Raw genomic sequence first — 18,542 nt, forward strand, 5'->3', positions numbered from 1 at the left:
CCACCACGCGTAACAAAAACACATTCCGTGCCAGTCCACAATTGCCCACAGTGTTGTTTACCTCAGCCAAAAATCTCAACCTTCACGCGAACAATCCACTCAATTAAGGCCAACGGAAGTAGGACGACGTACGACGGAATGTTGTTCACAGCAAGAGATTAGTTGTACCTTTCATAGAGCGTTTTAGAGTAGAAGTTGTTTTGTTTTGTTTTGTTTTTTTGGTCGTGTGGTGTGTGATACATTTGCCGGTTGTGTGGGAAAGAAAACCCCGTTAACGCTATCGTTCTGGGGCGTTTCTAAAACGCTTGGTGTGTGTATGTTTGTCTAAGGGTATCTTGAATGGGGAGGGTGCTGTTTCAAGAAGGAAGAAATAATATAAAAAACTAAATATAGCTAATTACATGAAAGTCAATGTGTTTCTTAAAGTCTTGTTACAAGAAACGTGAACGAATACAATAAAACAAGCAAGCAAATAAGCAAACAAACAAACAAAACCCCAACAAAACAACGAAAAAAAAGAAAGTTTCAAACAAAGTAATAGAGTCAATGCTTCTATAGGCGCATCCTACCAAACACAACACAAAGCCCACTACTAACGCTCCTGTTCGTTCTACCCTTTTATCTTCCCTCCCTTTTCCCTTGCCCATCTCAAATCACCTTGTTCTTGGTGATTTAATTAAAAAAAAAAGCCAGACACTTCTCGTCGTAACGAAAGGTTGTTCAATTGAAGCAGTTATCCAATAACAATGTTATGCAAACAAACAAAACAAAACAAAAGGACTAAAAAAAGAAGAAAAAAAACAAGTATGTTAAGCGCCAAAAGGGAAAAATCAACGAAAACAATACAAACAATAAAGAAACACGTTTCGTCCAAAGGCAACACTTTTTTTTGGGGGGAAGGAGGAAAAGAAGCATAAAAATATGTTTAGAGTGGAAAATAAAAAGGCAAAACAAAAAACTACGATGATTAACGCGAATAATGCATATTATGGGAAAATGTATTGGGTGTCGAAGGGGAGGTACCGAGGAATTGTATGATTATAAATTTAGAGAAAATCCTAAATTGTTAAACGAAAGCACATAAATCCCCCCTCCCTCTTATTGACTATAGCGAGCGAGTAATAAACGGATAAAAGAAAGCAAACTTCAATCTAAAAAAATCCGACTTTCTTTTAAAACAAGCTTCGTGTTGTTGTTTGAAATGTTCATGCTTGTCGGTTTCCCATATAATACTCGTGTGTTGTTTGTTTTGTTTTTATTCGTCGTCAGTAAAAATATAATATATTTGTTTTATACATATATTTACAGCCTTTCTTGCGCTTCATCCCCTCCACACCACCACCACCACCACCGCCGCCGTCACCACAAGAGCAACTCCACTGCGCGCTGCACGGTCCATTCATTTCGGTTGCGTATCCATTCCATTCATTGCGCGTACGATTATCGTCCCTTCTCACTATCGCTGTGCGGTTCTCTCTCTCTACATTCCTACTTTTTTTTTTGCTTTTTCCATTAGCTTCCTAATCTTTCCTTTTCCCCGTTGCGGCCACGGACTCTTTCTGTTTTGCGATAGGAGCTTCTTTTTTAATTGAATTACACATTTCCCCTATTCACGTTCTCTTTTAGAGCATGTTAGCAAACAACACCATCCAAAAAAAAACATGGAAACTTAAAAATCTTAGCAGGAATTAAACACCTTTTTTTTGACACAGCAGTAAAGAATAAAAACACGCACACATTTTAGGGCAATAATAAGAATAAAAAAAAGAAGGTACGACTTATACACAAACATCAGTTAAATCTTGTGATTTGTAACATTCATCACCTTGGAAAGGATTCTTTCTCTCTTTCTCACTCTCTAGCTCTATGAACGTGTTTTTTATGCGAATATATGAGTATAAACACAAACAACAGCAAATCTAAATGAACATACAGCGAATAATAAACGCGCCTACTGCTGGAAGAAGTTTGCCAGGCATGCTATCCAATGTTTGCCAATCCTTTGTGTTTTCTTCGTTTGCTTTCTTTCTATATCGTTTCCACAGCTACATTCCGCTAGCCTACTGCGCATACAGCGCGCCAACTAAACGTTTGGGAGTTTTATGTTCCCTCTCTCCCTCTCTCCGAACACATCAACCTTTTTTTTCCAGCCATTTATCAGCTTGGCGTTTGGTGCCACCTTTAACGAAATTATTCTGGAGCATTCGTCCAATTTTACCATTGTGTTTTGCATCGTTCAACAAATACTCCCTATACCGTGTCGCCTAATATTCCCCCCCTTCAGTTCGAGCGAGGTGTGCAGTAAACACTAGTGGTGCCGCCGTTCCATTCATCTTCACTGGACAAGCTACAAAGCTACATTTTCTTCCCAATTTCCATTCGCTACTTCCTAAACCACGCGATCCATCGCGTACCATCTCGATTCAAATTGCGCTAGCGGGATGGGGAGGGGAGGCTAGTGGGGGGGGATAGCAGCGGGTGCGCTCAGAAGTAGATCAGCTTGGCATCCGATGGGCACTGCTCCATGGGGCAGTAGGGACACTTTAATCTGAAAGTATTGTTCATGCTACAATTAGCGTGTCGTTGTGTGTGTCGTAGGGTGTTTACACCCAAGTGAGCAAAGATGGTAAACAGGTGCAAAAAAAGGAAAAAGGGATTGGAAGAGGAGAGCAGTGTTGGGAGCAGTGTTTGAACGGTTGAGCGAGAGTCACACGGGCATCGATGTCGTCGTATTTTTCGTGGCACCGGCGCCGTCCGCGATCGATAGAACGAGAAGGAAAAGAAAATTAAAGGTGAACAAGATTATGTTTTATGTTTTTTTTGTTTTTACTGTTTAAATATACACAAACGATTATAGCGGAACACTGGTCAAGAGGAAGTAGTGTAGCAAGTATTAAAAATGGCCAGTAAAATAGGGTAGGAAGTGTGTGTGTGTGTGTGTGATTTGTTTGCGAGAGAAAATGCTGCACTTACATCGGTCCATTGCTAAGTTTGTTAAGCGCATCGCGGGATATGACGTGACCGCACAGCAGCTTCATCGGCGGGTTGTCTTCCGAACTCTGCTGCCGCAGAATGGGACAAGCGAAGATGGAGTGAAACCGATTGTCCGGCTCTAGCTCAATTTCGATCTGGAAGAAGGTACGAATTAAAAGATTTGTTATATTAAAACAGTTATTTAGCATAATATTGTATTGTAAAGAGTTTGTGCGCAGAAGGTACAAGCAAACACGCATGTTTGGCTAGCAATTATTTAAAAAAAGTGTATAATTTTAAAATTAATGTTACAATTCCAAACGTAGTTTAAAGACAAGGTCTGTCATGTTAAGAGAACGCACTTTTCATTATATTGGTTCAACAAACAGATGTTTTGTATGATTGCCCGAATTGCATTTTCATTATTGTTATTTAACCTAAGACAGCCGACGGCCATTGTTGCTCAAGAAAAGGAAGTTATGTCCTCAAGTGTGATAGCGTATTGCTTCGAATTACGGACACTTAAGGCATTTTTGGAACTAGATTTCAACTAGAACTAGAAATTCAATAAAAACATGCCAAAAGTCCGGAATTTGAAGCTGTAAATTGTTTCGATTAATTTGATCGTAGTATATCGAACGTATAGCTAACGAACTAGTCAAGAATTATCAAAGAACAGCGAAACAGCTGAGTGTAGTGCCCCACACTATCGTCCTTTTCCCTACAGAACCAATACTTACAGGGAGCTCATCGCGACCGTTCCAGATGCCCGTCACCTGGCGCGACATCATCACCTGCTTGAGATTGAGCAGCGCGGGCAGCGCGGTACAGCCCGCGTTCACGATCACGGACAGGGGCGAATCCTTGTTGATGCCCAGCAGCTGGCAGGCATCCTTGAGGAACACGTCCGCCGTCTCGATCCACATCTCCGGCGCGGTGAGGTACTTGTACGGTGAGTTGTGTATGCCGATCTGCAGGTAGATCAGCGTCCCCATCAGGATCTGGATGTCCTTCTCGAAGCGCCGCACAAACTTGGCAAAGTTGGAGCGGGCGTACGCGATCGCATCCGTTTGCGCCTGCACCCCGCCGTTCAGTATCTGCATGAACGCCAGCCGGTGCAGCTTGAACTCGAGCGTGCTGTTGCGCGCATCCAGCTCGGCCGAGTAGCGGGCGGCCCAGTCGAGGGCGGGTGCCAGATTGCCGGTGTGAATCGCCTCCCAGATGCGGTGCAGCTCGGCGTACGGTTCCGGCACGATGTCCTCCGACGGCAGGCCCGACTCCTTGATCAGTGCGTCCGCCACGTCGTCCATGCCCTGGCGGTAGAAGTGCTGGGCCATGATTTTGTTCAGCAGCATCACGTTGCGCTCCGTCTGGAACACGTCCGTGCGCGAGGTGGCCGTAAAGTCGGCGACAAAGTTGCGGTCGATCGCCTTGCCCACCTTGCTGACCGTACCGTGCAGGTCGCGGTGCTCGGTCGTGAGACGGTGCAGCTTGTCCTTCGTCTTGCTGAGCGCCTCGTTCAGCACGTCCACCTGGCCGGCCGTAACTTTGCTGTCGGGGTTACCTAAAAGTGGAAGGGGTGGGGGGAGAGCGATTGGAGTGTTAATACATTTCTGCACCAGATGAGGGGGCAAATATGGGAAGGAGCGCTGAACGCCCGCTTTACCTTCCGCGATGGACGAACGAAGCTTCTCGATCAGCGAAATCACATCGCCGATGATGCGCTGGGAGTGATCGTTAATAGCGGAAAATTTGTTGATCACCTTCTCCACCTCCTTCTCGACGGCAGCACAGGAATCCATCGTATGGGGCAGGGGTAAAGTTGCTCCAACGGACACGGAACGGCAGGAACGCTGACTGGGTGACGCTTTTTACTATTTTACTTTCAACAACACTCCAACAACAACAGAGTTCACTGGTTGCAGGTGGAAATGTGTGCCTCCGTGCACAGGGAATTTTCCACCAACCGATCCGAGGGCGGGACGAGGCGGACGAAAAGAAAGTGACAGGCAGGCGGGGGGGGCAGCGAGTGATGGTCAGCAGGGGGACAGCAGCAACGAGCGCTCGCTTCCTTCGACCAGCAGCAGTGGCAAAACAACACACACACTTGCACCAGTGCTTGCGTTCGCCTCTCGTTCACTCATGGATGTGTTATTTATGCTTCCGTCTCTACCCGTTTGCGCCACCTTTCTGGGGCTCCGCACACATAATACAGACAACAAAGAAGCACCGCAGCAACCCACACTCCCGAACCACACGACACAGCACCACAGTCCACCACACTGGGCCACTTGGATGGCACAAGAAGAGCACAATAACTTTCGACACGTAAATAACGCACAGTCCTACATAGCAATCCGTTTCCACAGTGGCACTTTGTTAGAGCAGAGAGGTGGCCCTTTCCTCCGTGGTCCGTGAGTTGCGTATTACACTGTGCGCTCCCCGATAGATAATTGCGATATTTTACGCCACCACAAGTTATACCGTGCTCATCGTTTCCTTCACTGTTTATGCAAAGATCATTCCACTCGCTTCCACTCAAGTTTCGCGATGCCTTCGATGCGCCAGTGCCCGAGGAAAAGTGAACCCAGCAGTACGAGAGGAAATTTTCGCTGCGAGGACTTATTTCCGAAACCAGCCACTTTCCATCCCAATGATTACTTTTGCTATTATTGTTGTTCGTACTTTGCTGTGGCAAGGCACGGTGGGAAGCTGCCGATGGTACTGGCAAGTTGACAGCTCTTGTACAGCGCAAAAGTGAAGTGCAGGGGTTGCCACCCAACTTAATGGGTGCGGAATATTTGAATTTAAGTTTAGAACATATTTTCGGCTAGCTGCAATGCAGTTGCAAAGTTTTTTGTTGAATCATTTCCCATGAAAACAAGGCAGAAAATATTGTTTTTCTTTGTGCATGTTGAACATAACGTAAAAAAATACAAAATTGTGCCTTTTGAAAATGGTTTTATTTTGATCTTAAAAGCTGTTAATGGCATCACACCCAGGATTAAACGGGTTGAAGCCATTAAGAAGGCATTAAAGACCTTAGTCGCCTTAGAAGGTGAATAAAGATTTCAACCAAAACTTTCACGGTTGTTACGGGTTCTCTTCGAAATGGTTTCAGATTTTGAATTCAACGAGATAAGATAGCATGCCACCATCGTAATCTGTTTACATACCGGTTTTGCTCTCTCACAAATGTAACTGCCAAATAGAGCGGTGTCAACGCTTTTGGTTCCGAACCAAGAAAGCGTGTGTTCAAATACTGATTTCTCTATGGGGGTGTGGTGTAACTTCTTTTCTTTTTTTTTGTATTTGTTTCTATTTAAACTAATAGTTTTTGTCATTAGTATAAACAACAAAATAAAAGCAAAATTAAAACGATACCTTTAAAAAAAAACCATGCCATCGAATCTCACACTCATATCTCTGGGAATCACTACAATAGTGCAGTGTTGAAGACGCTTGCAAAGTGGTTTTCTTTTGGCAGTTGCAAACTCCAATTTCAAATTCAAAACGAAATATGGCATTTAATCACTGCTAAATGCACTGCTAATCGCTTTCCATTCGCCGACGATTACAATGCATCATTAGAAGGCATTTAACGGAATTTTGCGGGTAGGGATGTCATTTCGATTTTTGATTTTCTAAAAAGATTCAATTTATAGAGCCTTAAAGCCTTTCTTTCTCTGCAATGATGTCATCGATAAAGCTGATCGCAGCCACAGAAAAAAAAACCAATTCTCACCAAACATTGATTTCAAACGGAAACCTACCGTTGTATTCGTTAAAGTTGTATAAGAATATGTTTTATCGCTATGGGTAAATAATCTCTGCTTAAACAATAACAACGTAAAGAAAATAAATCTGTCCACATCTGTAAGGCCCATCCGGCGAAACGTGCGCTATGCGAAATCCAACCCGTCCATAGTTTCGCCTCCACCTTCCTCCACCGGCACCAGATGGCGCTTGGTCAGGTTAAAGCTGATGCCCGTGATGGCGCGGTTTTGTTTCATCATTTTCAAAAAGTTGTACCACGTGACGTTTCTCATCAAGTTTTCCGGATTGCCGATGACGATCGTCAGTGCCTGGGCGCGGGTCAGCGCGACATTGAGCCGTCGCGGGTCGGCCAAAAATCCGACCGTGGTGCGATTGGACCGGACGGCCGATATGATGATGACCGGTTTCTCCCGCCCCTGGTACTGGTCCACCGAGCCGACCTCAATGTTGTCCAGCCCGAGCGTGGATAGCCCGTTCTTAATGAACTCCACCTGAGAAGAAATGAAAGACGGTAAGAGAGGTGTTAGTGGTGCTGGAGGCGCATGGAATGTAGCGGCTCCCTTTTCCAATCCCATTTACCTGCTTCGAATAGGGCGTAACGATGCCAATGTCCTCTTGCCGCACAATTTGACCGTTAATTTCCTCCTTCATCAGTATTTGCACGTACTGGTACACCAGCTGCGCTTCCTGCACGTTCCAGTAGCTGAGCGAGATGGAGTCCTGCTGCATGAAGCCGACCACCGAGTGGAACAGCATCGGGAGCTTGCGATTGGGCAGATGGTGCCAGTTCACGGCCCAGTGCGTTATCGTCGGGTCGCCCTTGGCCCGCAGCTCCGCGTCGTAAAACTGCTGGTTGGAAAACCGGAACAGGGACTCGTGCGACCGGTAGTTGTCCAGCAGCTTCGTCACCATGTGCGGGCTGTACTCGTTGTTGTTGGCATCCTTCTGATAGACCGGCCGCTTCATCAGCCGCTCCAGCAGCGACGCGTTGTGGGGCGTATCGCGCAGATACGGCATGCGCGTGACGGGCCCGAGCTGCAGCGGATCACCGGCCAGCACGACACTCGCCTGCAGCCTGTTGTTGGTCGTATCCGTTCCCACGCACCCGATCGGTACGAGGGCGCTCAGCTCCCGGCAGCTGCCACACTCGTCGATGAAGATGTAATCGTACATGGACCGATCCACCCCCAGCTGCAGCAGCCGGCCACTGGTCATGACGGTGCAGACGAGGATGCGCGTCTGCACAAAGTCCTGCATGGCCGGCGTTTCGTAGATGCCGTAGTGCATGTTTGACACCTGCACCACCTTCAGATCCATCCCGTTAATGTCTCGCTGTGAGGTTTGCGAAAAGTAGCGAAACAGATCGTTCACGGTGACGTACTTGAGCAGCCGCTTCGCCAGCTCGTTGCAGGCATAATTGGACGTGGCCGTTACGAGGATGCGTGACTTGGGTCGCATCTTCCAGATCTGCAGTACCGCTTCGACGATGGTGCAGGTTTTGCCCGTGCCCGGTGGCCCGAAAAGAATGTACGGTGCGGGGTAGGCCGTCCGATTGACGATGTTTTTGATAGCCTGCGTTTGCTGCTCATTCTCGGCAATGCATGACTGGAACCAGTCGAACCTGCGGATGAGACGAGATGAAAGGAATGACTCACGTATAGCGCATCAGTTGTGGGGAGCTTGGAATCGGACCTTCCCGATTCTGATTTCGTGTTTGAAATACACCTGTTTCCAGCTACGTTCGAATCGCGAACCGCCTGCTTCGAATCGCTTGCCACTACGATCGAATGCGTGCATCCACAGTTGAATCGCGTGCCAGTACGGTTGAATCGCGTTCCACTATGGTCGAATCATATGCCACTACGATCGAATCGTGTGCCGCTACCATTGGATTTCTGAAAGCAAGAGCATAGTAAACTGTTTGTTTACGTTTGAAAGCTGTTTCTTTCTTCGCCGACGGCATTTCGTTTGTAAAATACTAATAAAAGGGAATTATTCTCTGATTATAGGCAAACCCCACGAATATTGGTTGAAACCATGGATTTTACCATCAACAACGAACACCAAATATTAGTTGAAAACAAAGATTTTACCATCAACAAGGGACCACGATATTCGTTGATAACAAGGATTTTACGTGTAATCAGTGAATAATTACCTTTTATTAGAATTTTACAACCGAATTGCCATTGGCGAAGAAAGAAGCAGCTTTCAAACGCAAACAAACAGTTTGCTAAGCCCTACCTTTCAGAAATCCAATGATAGCGGCACACGATTCGATCGTAGTGGCATATGATTCGACCATAGTGGAACGCGATTCAACCATGGTTGCACGCATTCGATCGTAGTGGCATGCGATTCGAAGCAGGCGGTTTGCGATTCGATGCAAATGGCACGAGATTCGAACGTAGCTGGAAACAGGTGTAAATTCCGGAGCCGATTCCAATTTCGAATTCGAATCTGATTCCGAATCCGGAGCGGATTCCAATTCCGATTCCGTTTTCGAATCTGATTGCGGAGTTAACTCCGGAGCCGATTCCGGCGTCGACTTCGGAGCCGATTCCGAAATCAGAATCGGATCCGGAATCGGAATCGACCTAGGAATTAGCTCCGGAATGAGTTCTTGAACGTTTACAAGTAAATTTGAATTCTTTGGTTCTATCATTGGACTAGTGATGTGCTCTCTGGAGCGCACCCACGACTCCGATCCGACTCCGACTATTGTTAGTCCGATTCCGGCTCCGGGAAAATGGAACCACTAGATTAGCCCGGAGCCACTAGATTAGCCTGTACAGAGTCGTTTCGAGTCGTTCGGAGTCGTTCGAAGCCAATTCCGAAGCCGTTTTCGATTCTGATTTCGGTACCAATTCCGGAATCGGTTCCGGAAACTGGTTCCGGACCTACTATCATGTATCGATTCCAGAAAACTTAGGAGTAAGTCGGAATCGATTCCGACGAAAAAGCTAATTGTTCCCTTCACGTACAGGGCATAACGAACCAAAAATACCCAAAAATACCTACTCCGTAATAACCGCATCGTTGAACGTTTTGGCAGGCGTTGTTGGTTTCGCGCTTTCGATCTTCGGAAACAGGATGCTGCTAAAATCGAGCCGGCTCATGTGTACAAGCGCCGTATACTCCAGCTTGTACTGGAGGCGGTTCAGCGGAAACTCGATCTTGAGCGAGCGTAACGTTTTGAGCGGCGTTTCTGTCTCGATCAGTATAATGGAGCTGCGCTCGACGATCGTGCCCCGTACGATGGTGGGACCGCTGTTCCGACCGATCACACCACAGTTTACCTGCACGTGGCTGCCGACCTCGAGCAGGACGGGCGGCACCTTGAACTGGTCGATCGTAAGAACGTATTCCTTCGGCAGCCGCTCCTCCAGCGTACCGTTCTCTACCGTGTAGCGCAGCATCTGCAGGTGGCTGTCAAATTCGTCAATTTGGTCCAGCGATCGCAGATAGTCGGTCAGATTGTCCGCGTTCAGTTGCTTCGCGCGGTACGCTTTCAGCCGCTCCAGCCACAGCGAAGCGTTGCGGCTGTAGTGTGGATTCTCCAGAAAGCCGTACAGATACACTTCCTGCACGTACTCCGGCACCGGGAACACGGGGAGCTTGGACAGTGTCAGCGGGGGGCTAAAAGTATACGCGATCGATCGTTTAGCACCGGTTTTTTTGGTGTGTGTGTTGTTAGCAATGTTTGATTGCTTACCCGCGCGCTTTTCTCGGCGACAGTAGATGAATCATGACGGTTTCCCGCAACCGGTACGGTGTGCCGAGCAGATCGGAAAGGAATACCACATGGTACGAGCGATCCTCCTTTTCGTGGATCTCCTTTTCCATCGCAAACTCGTAGCCGGGCACCATGCGCAGGACGCCCCCGAACAGGACGACACGCTTGCTCGTTTCGTAGTAGAGGTAGATGGAGCGTAGTATCAGTATTTGGGAGCAAAAGTTCTGCACCTTGATCGTAATCATCGACTGGGTAATGCTGAACTCGACCGTCATGCGGAAGACGGGCTTCGGCACTATCTGCGGCGTCCTGCTCTCGGGAATGTTTATCGCCGATTCGACCCATTGTAGGAGGCAGCGTGTCGTGCCGGTCCGTTTGAGGTGACTTTTGCGACTTTGTCGTGCTGGCTTACCTGGAAGGGGAAGTTGTAAAGGCGATTTAAATTTGGGGTTGGAATGGTAATCGAACAGGAGGGGACCCTTCGGTCGCATTCAGTACGACTCTAAGGCGATCGTTATTGTGGTGTGTAAGATTAGGGCTTAAGATGTGCAGAAGATGGACATTACTCAATTGCATAGCAAGTACCGTACCGTTACATTATGACCCTTCCCGGTAGAAAGACACTAACATCAACTAAAATTCACACATAATGTCTCTTTATAACGTATATTCAACACAACTCATCGATAGAGACCATTTTATGAAGGTTTGCATTTGTCGCAATAAAGCATTTTTATAAAATTATGATGACAGGTGCAGTTGTAACGGTTTTTATTCAAATTGAAACTTTCTTATGGGAATTGGGAATTGGACTCTATAGTACCCTTGTTAGACAAATCCAATACGAATTTCCAAGGAGCCTGAAAATGGGTGCCAGAGAGTTCAATTTGCATCATTTGAAGTTCACTTCGAATAAGAAAGAGTCAAGAAAGTGTCCCACAACTATGAGAACTCTTGGAAAACCCTGAAAAATCCTGTCAACTTTGAAAAGCTATAACATATAAACAAACGGTAGCAAGTTGAACCAATCGATGCACAGTAATAGAAACCACATTAATTAATTCAATTTTCATCACAATATTGCATCAGTATTGGATTACGCCGGTCCCATAGTACAGTCGTCAACTCGTACGACTTAACAACATGCCCGTCATGGGTTCAATCCCCAAATAGACCGCGCCGCCATACGTAGGATTGACTATCCTGCTATGGGGGGAAATCAATTAGTCACTGAAAGCCAAGCCCACAAGTGGGTACAGGCAGGCCTTGACCGACATCGGTTGTTGAGCCAAAGAAGAAGAAGAAGATTGAATTACGCATTCAAAAGCTTTGGTTGACACAAACATTTCAAATTTGAAGTCAATCGGACTCTTAGAATCAGAGAAATAAGCAAGCAAAATCGAATTGGCTACCCGGGTAGCAGGGTGCCGGGAATAGAGGGTTAACTGGTTTTCGATTCAAACGGTCCTCGAAATCATTACACACATTAAAAACACACATACATGGTGAAGTAGTACAGATGTAGCAGGTACACGTCACGGGAAGCTTATCACAGGTTTTATTCCATCCAACTTCCGGCTGAAAGATTGAGACAATCTAGCCATGCGAAAAGCACAGATAAAAAGTCATAGATAGATCCAAATCCATGTATGGCTGCTGATACAGATCCATAAACCGACTATGGACGTTGCACCATAATTAAAAGAACAAGAAGAAGTAGAAGATCCGTTTCCTACCACTCAACCAGATAACAAATCAATCGTTGCAACGGGTAAATGTAATCTAACCATGGCTGGCGGGGTTTTGTACACATAAAATGATTAAGTGTACTTATTTTACTATTAAATTGGATTTAAAAAAGAACCCTTGCTACGCGGTGGCATTTGCTGGGATGAGAATCGAACCACATCCGAGTTTGCACGTTTCTTCATCAAAACACCTCTGGACACCAATCAGAGTCAGAGTCATCGATTCACGGGACAAAAGCGATGATGTTGGGAAAAGAGGCAGATGTCTATCAACCATCAAGGATCAAAGCAACCAAATAATGGCTAACCGCTCCATGATCGAATTCAACAAGTGATCATAACATATTTACTTTGGTCTTTACGATACATATAATATTTTGTAGTTTATTTTTGTTGCTTTGTGTGAATCTAATTTTTGAAAGTTTTAAATTTACGTTGAATTTGTTTTAAACATTATGGCACTAACGTTCTCACTGAACAAAAAAAAACACATGAACATGTTTCAAGTGTTAATTCAATCCACATCAACCGATCATTCGATTGATTTTGTTGACAATTTCCAAAGCAGCAACATCGCTTCAACCAGATGGAAATCGAAGAAGCTGCAAATGCGCTTTGTTTACGCTAGCACCAAACACCAATCTTCTGTGAACGTGTTATTGGTTTGAGAGGAAAGAAAGCATGAAGGCGATTGTTTTCTGTCTACAAAGCATAAAGTATAATACGCATTAACATAACATGAAGCAGAGAAGGAAGGGCAAGAAAGCTGATGCAGCAGCAATGATGATTCAACCAGAGGTAGAAAGACCCTTGAGACCCTTGAGAGTGGTTGGTTGAGAGTGCTGATGGTGTGCGATCTTTAAATCGCTAAGACGCCAGCAAAAGGGTACAAAGTAGAATCGCGATTGTTTTAGTGCGTTTCGGGACAAGAGAGCCCAAGGAAAGGATTGAGGACACAAAACAAATCAAAACAGAAATATCACAGCCAGGCATATACCTAATTGGGTACTTTAGAATTCAGGGAAAAATAATCCACGGGTAAAAGAAAAATAGGGGTAAAATTTCCCGAGCAAATTGGGCTTTTCCAATGTTAGCAATCAGTGATTAGTCTGTTGCGCGCTTAGGTTTGCAGCATCCACCAAAACTGCTGTAAGATCTTTACACAGCTGCTGGTGGCGCAGAACGAAAGCGTCAAAGCTACTTGACTACCAAAAGTGCAGCGCTTTGCTGTTCACATCTCTTTACGTTGTGACGTATACACACACGCCCGATACTTTCAGAAGATCATTAAAACCGGTACGCGATCACAGGCCTGAGATTCTATCACATATAATACCTATCCTCCCCTTTAACCACCCTTCTTCCCTCCTTAAACTCATCAAAGCTGTGTTGGAGACGCACAGTCTGTGTGTGTGTGTGTGTGTGTGTGTGTGTGTGTGTGTGTGAGTGTGTGAGTGTGTGAGTGTGTGTGTGTGTGTGTGTGTGTGTGTTGTCCACGGCACATATAGGCGCACATTGTTTCGCCGCCGTCATCAAACGGTGGAATCAAGCCCGTACGCGAAATCAAGTGCGATAAGCGTCGCGCAATGCCCGTACGTTCGCGCGCTTAAACGTGATGTAGAAGTAATTACAACATCCACAATTCCACGCGCCCTGGATCTTCTACTACCGGTATTTGCTTGATTCGTTGTTTTTGACTAACTTCCGATTTTCAATATTGTTTACTACCTCTCGATCGATTCAAGTAAACCTGTGTAAAGTAAACAGACGGTTAAAGCTTAAGTCAGTTCGGATTAAGCACTAAGCACGCGGATTAGGGCGATGTAAGCACAAGATGGTGCACACCCCAATAGAAAACGGTTCCAAATGTTTACTACACCGCAAGACTACACCAGCTACTTCCCACGGTATGGACGGTTGAGTGTTGTCGCCCATGGCAACGGAAACATGGTTGCACTTGTTGGAAAATACGAATTATCAATGGTGCGACGACAACGACGTTGTGGGGTGTTGACGAGTGAGAGCGCAACAAAGCGTTTGCAAAGGGTAGAGCACGGCAGATAACGTGGTGTGAGTGATTATTGTATCCATACAGCCGTTCGCAATACGTTCGCAAAAAAAGCATGCAAAAATAAAAGTAAACAACGCGGAACAAAAGGTACAACAAAAAACACACACACACACACAATTGCTGGAAGGGATCCCCCAACTCTCCTCTCACGATGGACAACAAAAAAAACACACGGGAATCGAGCGGAAAAGGTGACTCATCGGCGATCAATTATCGGTTTGTAATCTTGCACTGTAAATCCATTTGCATGATTAGCTGTTAACGATCAACTTTAGTGATAAAAATTGGCAGCACACATCCTTGCATCTTCCGGATGTGTGTGCGTGTGTGTGTGTGTGTGTAGCACTACGAATACTTTGAAATGGCTGTTCCACTACCTCCTCTGGCTGTTGTTGCTCGTTGTTCGCCCATCATGATGGAGGGCGCAGCTTACTGCGGAATGTTTGAAGAAGAAACTAGCAAGCACACGGGGCACTTGAGGCTTTTTTTTATCAGCAATTTTGAAAACTTCGCACTTCACTGTTTCCAAAGCGCGGCTCTAAACACAGAGTTTAGGGACACTTTTAAGTAAACACTCACACACACACACATACACAGACGCGCGCGCACAAGTACGAGCCGGATCCGGCAAGCCGTCCGCATTCGGCGCTTAGCTCTTCCACACAGCACAACCGTAACGACGTGCCGCAGCGGTATGCATTGCCGGTGTATGCATCCACTACTGAAACCGCCAATGGAAGCCGCACAATGGGTAAACTGCAGTCGGTGCATCTGGACAAATATGGTGTGATTTTTTTTTAAATATTGTTATGGAAGTGTATCCTGTTGGGGTTTAGATAATGTTTGGGACAGAAATGCTCGTGAGTCTCGATACATTTATTTATTGGATAGAAAGCACATGTTTCGACATGTTTCCATACATTTCCTTTCTTTGTCTTTCTTGTTGTCCAGTAAACCATCTCTCTCACCTTTTCTGTATGTTTTTTCATTCCCTTCTCCCCTCCCCCTCCCCTCCTCATTATCTCTTTTTTCCATTTTCTCCCTTTCATATAGAGAGACTTTCTCTTACTCTCTCCCTCTAACTTTTTCTCTGTTTGTCTTTGCCATTTTCTGTGACTCTCTTTCTATCTCTCTCTCTATTAATCTCTTTGTTTCTATGTCTCTCAGAGCTACTCTTTCTTTCTTTCTCTCATTTTGTCTTTCTCTATCTTTCTCCCTCAGTTCTTATTCCACTGTATAATTCTCTCTCTCTCTCTCTCTCTCTCTCTCTCTCTCTTTCTCTCTTCCTAGCTCTATTTTTCTATTAATTGCTGCCTTGGCGACATGATCCACTACTCAAGCATCACAAGTTAAGCTTAAACGAAGTACAGTCAACTCTCTCTCTCTCTTAATTGAGAGGCGATGGCACTGTGAAATAAGATGAAATAAGAGGGGTTTTCAAATTAGAGAGGTTGAAAGTGAATGAAAAGTCCGTATAAACTAGAAAGAGACAGAACATTCAGTATGCAGCCTTGACATTCAGTATGCAGCCTGCTATAGGAAACTGTGAATACTGTTGCAGATTGGAGCTCTTCTTCTTCTTTGGCACAACAACCGTTGTCGGTCAAGGCCTGCCTGTACTGACTAGTGAAATGAGCTTGTATTTCAGTGAGTTATTGTTACCATAGCAGGATAGTCAGTCCTACGTATGGGAGAACGGTCTATTCGGGGCTTGAACCCATGACGGGCATGTTGTTAAGTCGTTTGAGTTGACGACTGTACCACCAGACCGGCCCAGATTGGTACACACATCATTCAATAATGATGGCACCACCATACACAAATAAGAGGGGTACAGATTGCAAAGGATTTGGGGGTTAGCATTCCATGTATGCCGAACACTTTCAGGCATTTCACCCCCGTTTAGGAGTCATTTGAGTTATTTGTGATGGTTGGAAGATTTAATGTTCTATCTTCAAATGGCGTTATTTCTAAAGAAAATGAACGAAAAGCTTCAACAGTAGATATCTGAAATCATTTGATTATTTTTCGACTGTTTAGGACCGAGCCCAGCATTACAGAGCGTAATTTACTGTGTGTAGGCATCGTCCATTTCCGCTGCGACCTTAAAATTCGTTCAAATGTTCAATGCAACCTCCAGCAGCAGCGCTTACGCGACAACATCGAATTGTTTGACAGAGCAGCCAGGAGTGTCGTGTCTGTCGCATTCGCATCATTGCTAGAGCGCCACCTAACCACGGAAAAGTGAACTGTCACGATTACATCGGTGCATACGTTTATTTATTTTCTGTTCCTTTTTCTGTTGTTGCAAAACCCCGCCGCGAATCGACGAAAGTGTGCGATAATTCTGCCGGGGCTCTGCAAAGTTAAATTCGTAATCTCACCGCACACGAGGCTGCTGCTGCGCTGCATCTAGTAGGTGTTTGGTGTTTCGTTAGTGATTCTACTGGTTGGCCCGCAAAATCATGGAAAAGGTGCGCTCATAATTGATAAGGTTCAACTAGAGAGTTCAACAGCGGCTCGAAGAACGAGTTCCCCACGGTCAATTGGTAATTTGCCTCGCTGGTCGCAACCTCGCCACGATGGTCGAATCGTTCGGTCGTCTGCTGTTGATGCGTTTGTTGCTCGGTTTCTTGGGCGGCCTGCTGACGGCCACGCTGATCGTAGCGCTCATGGCACGGCAAGGCATTGCCCCGTTCGAGCCGGAACCGTCTTCACCGGTGCTGCCGCAAGCTCGCATCAGCGTAGGCTGGGACGTAAGTGATGGAGCGATTGTACTAAAAACAAGTCTAACATTGGGGTTTCCTAAAGACGGCATACCACGTAACATCTGCCACAATCAGACCGAATAATACCCTTTTGTGAAGTGAAAGTCAGTCTGCTTCTCTAGCTAACGCTTTCCTGCGTCTGCTTTCTTTCTCCCTTTTTTGCAGGACTTCCCTCCGCTAAAGAATGACAATCTGCTGCGTGCGGCCCGGGGCGAACCGGTCGACCGTGTGCCGGTGTGGGTGATGCGCCAAGCCGGTCGCTACCTGCCCGAGTTCCAGGAGGTGCGCGCGAAGCATGACTTTTTCACCGTCTGCCGAACGCCGGAGCTGGCCTGCGAAGTGACGATGCAGCCGTTGCGCCGGTTCGACCTGGACGCGTCGATCATCTTTTCCGACATACTGGTCATTCCGCAGGCGCTGGGTATCACGGTGGAAATGAAGCCGGGCGTCGGCCCCGTGCTGCCCGAACCGCTCGTCGGCCCGGCCGATCTCGACCGGCTCAATCAGACCGGCACGATCGAGCGGCTAAAGTACGTCGGCGAGGCGATAACGATGATGCGCCGCATGCTCGAGGGCAAGGTGCCGCTGTTCGGCTTTACCGGCGCACCCTGGACCCTGATGGGCTACATGATCGAGGGCGGAGGCAGCAAGACGATGTCCAAGGCAAAGGGCTGGCTGGCGGACCATCCGGAGGCAAGCCAGAAGCTGCTGGACATTCTCACCGACCAGGTGGTGGACTATCTCGTGATGCAGGTGAAGGCCGGCGCCCAGATGCTGCAGGTGTTCGAATCCAGTGCGGACCACCTGAGCAAGGAGCAGTTTCTTTCCGTCTCGCTGCCCTGTCTGAAGCGCATCCGGGTGGATTTGCTCCGCAAGTTGGCCGACGAGGGCGTTCCAGCTGTGCCGATGGTGCTGTTTGCTAAGGGCGCTATGCACTCACTGGAGGAGATGGCGCAAACCGGGTACGAGGTGCTCGGACTGGACTGGACGATCGATCCGGAGGAGGCACGCAAGCGGGTCGGCCCGAACGTGACGCTGCAGGGCAACCTGGACCCGCAAGACATGTACAAACCGCCGGAAGAGCTGCGCGAGCTGGTGCTGACGATGGTGCGCAAGTTTGGCAAACATCGGTACATCGCCAACCTGGGCCACGGCATTACCCCGCAGACACCGATCGAAAGCATGTCCGTGCTGGTACAGGCAGTGCACGATGCGTTGTGATAGGTGCCCAAACCGTTAACGCCTCCTGTCCCCAAACAGTGTCCCTTTGCGACCCAGTTGCTGTGGCGTACCATTTCGAAAATGGTGCATCGCGTAGAAACAAAACCATTTTGTTTTGATAAATATTTGCATTTAATTAGCTTCCAAATGAGACAAGATTATCAGCTGCATTGAGGGATTGCACAATATCACATCGCCTCGAAGCCATTACTATCTCTCAGGGCAGGTTTTGCAATGACGAGCGATTG

The 18,542-nt window shown here is 46.6% G+C and overlaps 3 protein-coding genes across 6 annotated transcripts; 1 reads left to right on the top strand and 2 right to left on the bottom strand.

Annotated features, from left to right (window-relative positions):
• Positions 1–1,238: 1,238 nt before the first annotated feature.
• LOC120954921 (E3 ubiquitin-protein ligase RMND5A) lies at positions 1,239–5,690 on the bottom strand. Of its 3 annotated transcripts, none has more exons than XM_040375268.2 (4): positions 4,640–5,687; positions 3,714–4,537; positions 2,974–3,128; positions 1,239–2,548 (listed from the first exon to the last, which is right to left on the bottom strand). In XM_040375268.2, the coding sequence occupies exons 1-4, from the start codon at positions 4,773–4,775 to the stop codon at positions 2,485–2,487; spliced, it is 1,179 nt and encodes a 392-aa protein (XP_040231202.2). In that variant the 5' UTR covers positions 4,776–5,687; the 3' UTR covers positions 1,239–2,484. The 3 variants fall into 3 exon arrangements, with proteins under 3 accessions (XP_040231202.2, XP_040231200.2, XP_040231199.2); XM_040375266.2 differs by having other exon boundaries at positions 1,239–2,566; positions 4,640–5,685; XM_040375265.2 differs by having other exon boundaries at positions 3,714–5,690.
• Positions 5,691–6,724: 1,034 nt separating this feature from the next.
• LOC120957503 (putative helicase MOV-10) lies at positions 6,725–15,065 on the bottom strand. Its single transcript, XM_040379740.2, is given in 6 exon segments — positions 6,725–7,241; positions 7,330–8,400; positions 9,796–9,822; positions 9,825–10,389; positions 10,466–10,898; positions 14,683–15,065. Coding segments are annotated over 6 exon segments (2,499 nt in total). The 5' UTR covers positions 14,720–15,065; the 3' UTR covers positions 6,725–6,875.
• Positions 15,066–16,044: 979 nt separating this feature from the next.
• LOC120956686 (uroporphyrinogen decarboxylase) lies at positions 16,045–18,442 on the top strand. Of its 2 annotated transcripts, none has more exons than XM_040378357.2 (2): positions 16,045–17,061; positions 17,239–18,442. In XM_040378357.2, exons 1-2 carry the CDS (start codon positions 16,888–16,890, stop codon positions 18,292–18,294), a joined length of 1,230 nt encoding a protein of 409 aa, XP_040234291.1. In that variant the 5' UTR covers positions 16,045–16,887; the 3' UTR covers positions 18,295–18,442. The 2 variants fall into 2 exon arrangements, with proteins under 2 accessions (XP_040234291.1, XP_040234292.1); XM_040378358.2 differs by having other exon boundaries at positions 16,331–16,779.
• Positions 18,443–18,542: the final 100 nt, after the last annotated feature.

This window comes from Anopheles coluzzii, chromosome 3 (assembly GCF_943734685.1).
Source record: "Anopheles coluzzii chromosome 3, AcolN3, whole genome shotgun sequence".
NCBI lineage: Eukaryota > Metazoa > Arthropoda > Insecta > Diptera > Culicidae > Anopheles > Anopheles coluzzii.

Coding starts and splice junctions, on each gene's coding strand:
- LOC120956686 (XM_040378357.2), top strand. CDS start 16,888: ATGGTCGAATCGTTCGGTCGTCTGCTGTTGATGCGTTTGTTGCTCGGT. Junction 17,062..17,238: donor GCATCAGCGTAGGCTGGGAC/GTAAGTGATGGA, acceptor CCTTTTTTGCAG/GACTTCCCTCCGCTAAAGAA.
- LOC120954921 (XM_040375265.2), bottom strand. CDS start 4,775: ATGGATTCCTGTGCTGCCGTCGAGAAGGAGGTGGAGAAGGTGATCAAC. Junction 3,129..3,713: donor ACGGTCGCGATGAGCTCCCT/GTAAGTATTGGT, acceptor ACCTTCTTCCAG/ATCGAAATTGAGCTAGAGCC. Junction 2,549..2,973: donor AAACTTAGCAATGGACCGAT/GTAAGTGCAGCA, acceptor CAATACTTTCAG/ATTAAAGTGTCCCTACTGCC.